The sequence below is a fragment of the Rattus norvegicus genome, chromosome X (assembly GCF_021556685.1).
Source record: "Rattus norvegicus strain SHRSP/BbbUtx chromosome X, alternate assembly SHRSP_T2T, whole genome shotgun sequence".
Classification (NCBI taxonomy): Eukaryota; Metazoa; Chordata; class Mammalia; order Rodentia; family Muridae; genus Rattus; species Rattus norvegicus.
In genome coordinates, this window is record NC_141554.1 from 105,776,088 (window position 1) to 105,782,087 (window position 6,000).

The 6,000-nt window shown below is 40.9% G+C and overlaps 1 protein-coding gene across 4 annotated transcripts in view; it reads left to right on the forward strand.

The window, feature by feature from the left end:
* Positions 1-1,405, forward strand: part of Cenpi (centromere protein I) — a 51,680-nt gene extending 50,275 nt beyond the window's left edge. For all 4 annotated transcript variants that reach the window (NM_001431557.1, NM_001431556.1, NM_001431555.1 and 1 more), the window contains one exon: positions 635-1,405. In NM_001431557.1, the coding sequence (NP_001418486.1) occupies positions 635-754 (120 nt within the window). In that variant the 3' untranslated portion in view covers positions 755-1,405. The remainder of the gene's footprint in view (positions 1-634) is intronic.
* The last annotated feature ends 4,595 nt before the right edge of the window (positions 1,406-6,000 follow it).

The following is a 6,000-nucleotide window of genomic DNA, read 5'->3' on the forward strand; positions in this document are numbered from 1 at the left end:
AAATAAACTTACTTTCCTCACACAGGAACTTTATATAACTTAAACAAGAGATTTTCTATGCCTTTTCTTTTTTCCTTCTTTTACTCCTACTGCCTCCAAAAAGTGAAAATGAAATGTTTGCCTTCATAATGCAATCAAATAATCCAGATTTATAGGCATAGTCCTTCATTATGTCTAGAATATAACTCTTCCTAGTTTGACTCTTGCTATTCTGATCATTCTTTGTCTCATGTAATAGTACAGTATGTATCTAAAATGAACCTGATGTAACTACACTGTGCACAGAGCTTTCATTATCCTAGAAAATCCTCCTGTGTACACAGCACACACACTGGCTGACATTATATCTTTTGTGTCCGTTATTTTAGATGGTGAATTTCTAGAGTATGAGAATAGAATAGTGGTGCTTTTCCATTTCATAGTACTTTGTTCTGATGAACGTTTCATCCGTATAATTAAATCAATATTTAGCGATTTGATTAATTTAGTGACTTAGTTCTAATCATGAACCTCTTTTAAGCTGTTTTCAATATGCATCCAACATGTCGTAAACTTTTCTGGGGGAAGAAAAGGAGGTAGGGAACGAACGAGTATCCATGTTCAATAAGTAATTTTCCCTTTTCTGTACCTGCAGGGAAAGAAATGGAACTGGTATTTGGACCATTTATATTCAGAGGGTTTTCAAGGCTTAAACCTTTTCATAAAAAGTAGTATCGATCATTCTTCTGTATCCAAAACAGAGAAAAACACATAAACATTGACATAAACAAATGCCATACTGGACTAAATGTCTCACTGCTGGAGAGACTAAGTACCTCGCATGACTTTCCATATCCGTTTCATAAGCCGACTGCCATCTTTAAGAAGTACTAAGCCTGGCCTTCCTTCCGTCCATGGCTCAAGAGAGCCTTGGTGTCCACTAACTTCATTTTAGTCTTCAGATATTAAGGTTACTAATGAAAAATAACCTCTTCATCATCCAGTTCTGCTTTCACTGAATTATACATGAAGAGACACATATGTCTGCTTTCTAGTAGGAAATTTGCTTTGCATTTTCGTCGGCTTTGTTAGTGGAAGAGAACAAGTAATATAAATTAAGCTACTCCTCAGACACACTTATGCAGAATACTCTGCAATCTCTGAAATCCTAGGAATAGTTTACATTTCTAAGATACTAATAGTAGAATGCAACATGTGTGACTCTTAACATCCCAAGAAGCTGATGGCTATCTGCCTGCATTGGCAGTAATTGTAAGGGAAGGGAGGAGGGGGAAATGAAGAAATTTCATTTTATTGGTTTGATTTTATGACAGCACTATATTTGAATGTATATGTATATGTATGTATTTATGTATTTAATTCAGATTTTAAATTGCCAGGCTTAAATAAACTAACTTCAGTTTTACCTTCCGGAGTATTTCTGAATATTTTTTTAAAAATCCATAACAGGGAGATATTTTTGCTGAAAATTCATTGTAAATTTTTATTTTATCACTACTGAACAACTTTATTTAACACATGTACATTGAGAGTAACACCTGATTTTTTTTAATGGAGACTCTGAAAGCCAGGAGGGACTGAAAGGATATTCTATAAGCTTCCAGAGAACACAGATGCCAGCATAAACTGCTATTCCCAGCAAAACTATGATCCCAATCTCCAGGAAAAGAAAAACATTTCACAATAAAGCACAGTTAAGCAATTCCTGTTCACCACTCCAGCTCTACAGATGGTACCAGAAGAAAACCTTCATTTCACCCTGAAGGGAGGTATACACGGGAGAGGACACGAGGAATAAATAATCCTAGAGCACTTAGTTACAATGGCTGCAGGTGCGGCTCCCATACTACAGCAACAAAATAAAGGGGATTAATAAGCATTGCTCATTAATAATTCAATATTAATGGCCTCAGTTCTCCAATAACATGACATAGAAACTAGATTAGAAATCAGGAATTATGTTTCTGCTGAATTCAAGAAGCATACCTTACCACTGAGGACAGACATCCCCTTAGCAGAAAAGAATGGGGGAAAGGGTATTTCAAGCAAATGAATCCAAGAAGCAAGCAGGTATAGCTGTTTTAATGTCTGACCAAATAGACTTCAAGCCAAAGTAATCAGAAGAGGTACAGAAGCATACTAGCTACCCATTAAAGGAAAAATCCATCAAGAGGATATTGCAATCACACTTAATGCACTGGATTCTCTAGAGAAACAGACATGAGAGAATGACTCTATTTGGAGTTTATTAGAGGAGTTTACAGGTCATGGATCCATCCAGGAGTTCAGTCCACAAGGCTGGATGTATCAATGCATCTTTAGTATACACCAGAATCGTGAAGAACTAGGCGCTAATACTGGTGCAAGAATGGGCTTGCCAGTGAGTGAGGACAAGCATGCAAAGAGCAAAACATTTTCTTCCTTGTCCTTTATTTAGATTGGCTTCCATGAGAAGGTGTGACACATATTTAAGGTGAGTCTTCCTACCTCAGATGATCTGACTAGCTAAAAATCCCTCCCAGGTATGTCTAACTCCCGGGTTTTTAGTTCATTCCAGAGGTAGTCAAGCAGGCAACTAAGAGTAGCCACTACATACATGAAGTTCAGTTTCAAGCACACACAATCATCTGCAACTCCAATGTCGTCTTCTGTCCTCCTTGGTCACTGAATGTGTATATGGTGCACAGATATACATTCAGGCAAGCATTCACCCACATAAAAATAGATATTTTAAAGAGGACAGAAAAGGAAAGAAGAAAATATTTTAAATTGTAACAGTGCCCTTGGTACAAGTCTATATCTAAGAAGCTCAAGAAAATATTAGCAAATCAAATTTAGTAATATACTGTATAAAAAAGAATGAATTATATTCTGTGACAAACTGATTCACTCCAGGGATGCCAGGTTAATTTAACATTACAAAATCAGTTAATATGTCAAGTCACAATGTTCTTTTCAAAAGTAAAGACAATCTAATGTGGAGATATTTCATATTCATCTAGAAGACAATATAGTTAAGGCATCATTCATTACAGTTTAATCTTTGTTTAAAAAAAAATCCCAACTGGCACATATAGAAACCAACAAATTGGTTTTAAAATTCAAATAAGAGGTCAAATAAAGGGAAGAAGGGTTGAGGGAGGGGAACAAAAGGTCATGTGTAAAGTGAGTGTAGAAAGAAGTTCGAGCAGGTTGGGGGATTTAAAAGGGAAGAAGATGGAAAGAAGTAAAGATTTGTTTTAAAAATGCTGTCTCTGTGCTGGGTTTTACAGCCGGAATGGTACTTTAGTTATGGAGTCAGCTGGGCTAAGGTCTGGGAGCCTGTTACGGTCACAGTGTGCTTATGAGGGATGGAGAGATGGCTCAGCAGTTAAGAGCACTTGTTCTTGCAGAGCACCTGGGTTTGGTTCCCAGCACCCATTTCAAATGTCTCACAACTGCCTGTACCTCATATCTGACACCCTCTTCTGACCTCTACAGGCATTCAAATGTACATGTGCATACGTACGTACATAAGCATAGACAAAAAAGGAATAAATACAGATCAATGAAGTAGAACTGAGAATTCAGAAATAAATATATACCTTTAGGATAGTGCAACTTGAAACATGGTTGCCAAGAATTCTCAATAGGGTTAAGTCATAGTCTTTTCAATAAATGATGCTGGAATAATTGTATATCCCAAGTCGACAGAGGAATGAATACAGAAAATGTGGTACATCTACACAATGGAGTACTACTCAGCTATCAAAAACAATGACTTCATGAAATTCGTAGGCAAATAGATTGTGCTAGAAAATAGCATCCTGAGTCCAGTGTGGGGGGATGTCAGGGAAGGGAGGCGGGAAGGGGTGGGTGGTTGGGGTGGAGAAAACACCCTCATAGAAGAAGGGGAAGGAGGTATGGGATAGGGGGTGATTCCTAGACAAAACAGGAGTAAATCTTTACGATCTCACATTAGATGATGATTTTTTAGCTTCAGAACCAAGTACACAGAATAAATGAAAAAATGAATGTCAAAATTAAGAATTTCCTAGAAGACACCCAGAACCCCCAATCTCTCTGCCGTGTCAGGCAGGCAAATGGGCATCATTGTGCTGAGCAACTGTGTGGTGGAGAAATGAGAGAAGCTGAATGATTTGTGCAATATGAAGAGACAGAACTGGAGACAAGAGGATAGTGACGTCAGCCTGATGTGCTACCCAAGGCCATGGTGAAGTCCCGGCTGATAACACTAGGGGTCCTCTCTGGGTCCATGGCCCTGTGCAGCAGAGATCTGGGGCCTATGTTACCACCAAAGGCTTATGCGGATGTCCCTGGTCTGGACTGCCAACTGGGGCCATGTTAATGTCTGAGGACTGGGCAGAGTTGGCTCTTCCCCTCACCTGGGTAAAGTGGAAGAGCTAGACCTGGTGGCGCAGGAGTGATCGTGGGCTGACAGCTCAGCTACCACCCGGGCCTGGACCCAGGGCTTTGAGTTGGCCCACTCCAACATCTACCCCATCCATGAACTACTGCAGCTTGTAAAGGGTCGTCAGTCTGATAGAAGCAAAGCTGCAAGATCTCCACAACACGGGGTAACGACAGGAAACCATAGTATGTAAACAAAGCATCCTGGATGTCCTGTTTATTTTTGTGGGAGAGGTTGTAAAGTTGGAGGGCAGATAGGGAGGGGCAGGAAGATGGGTGTAGTGGTGCACGCCTTTAATCCCAGCACTCAGGAGACTGGCGGGCGGGTCTCTGAGTTTGAGGCTAGCCTGGTCGGTTTATAGAGGGGGTTCCAGGACAGCCAGGGATACACGGAGAAACCCTGACTGAAAAAACAACTGAGCACAAAATAGTGCATGAGCTGGAGGGGGTCAGGCATTTCATGCCCAATTCATACCACTGCCTGACCCTTTACCCAAGCTACAAGCCAAGGACCATTAAGCCTTGTCATCTCAATTTATTTCCAACCGTGAGGAACTTAGTTTGAATTTGTGAGACACAAGAAATTAAAGTCGTACTTAAGTTCTCCATTTGAGATCTTTCCTAAGGTATTTTGTCACAGTAATGACAACGCTGCCCTAGGCAGTAGCTGGGCCCAAGACCCTTGGTTGCTACAGAACTCTGCTCCTGTAAGTCACTTTATATTAGAACAGCCTTATTGGGTATTAACGACGGTGTCATTTTTTTTAGAGAGGATCTCCTTCCTGTATCCCAGGCTGGTCTTGAACTATATGGCAGAGGACGGCACTATACTTGTGGTCCTCCTGCCCCCATCTACAGAGCGCTACGATTCCGGATGTGCACCACCATGCGCAGTTTTTGTGGTTTCTGTGTAGAAAGCCTGGCTGTTTGCCAAGTCAGTTCCAGCTCCGACTCCTTGCCTAGAAAGGGAGGCATTATCCTTGCCGTCCATGAACATGAAGTTGGTTTGAGTTTTTGGCAGATAAACAGTTTTCAAACTCCTCTGGCTGCCTTTCCCTCCTCCCCCACTCCAACTTTCTGGGGAAACGTTAGTGGAATCCATTTTGTCCCCAAACTTCTCCTTAGACTAACAGCGAGCAGAACTTCCCTTGTACTTTAGCGTTTTAACGATGTGTGACTGATTTTCATAGTTGGACTGTTTTACTGTTCTCCCAGCTCTTCTGCCAAGTCTTCCACAAAGACTCCAGGGTTTTATGGATTTGGCCTTGTGGAGTATTTCTGAGCACAGTGAGTGGAATTAATTTGGTCTCTGGGGGGTTTTGGAGCCCTCTCTCTTCATACCTCCTTAGCTCCTACATAGTAGATAAAAATTTAAGAGTTAGTGGGCAGGAGGTGCGACCTGATTGTGGTCTCCATTTGTGTATATTTAACGACAAATGGTGTCAAGCATTTCCTCATGTCCTTCTAGCTATTTGTGATGCAAAATAGGGGAAAAGAGCTGTGAGAGTGAGAGTCAGCCTAGGCTAGGACGCTTGGTGGAAAGGAATGCCCCAGGGACGTGAGTTTTACCAGGGTTAACGAAAGTCATGA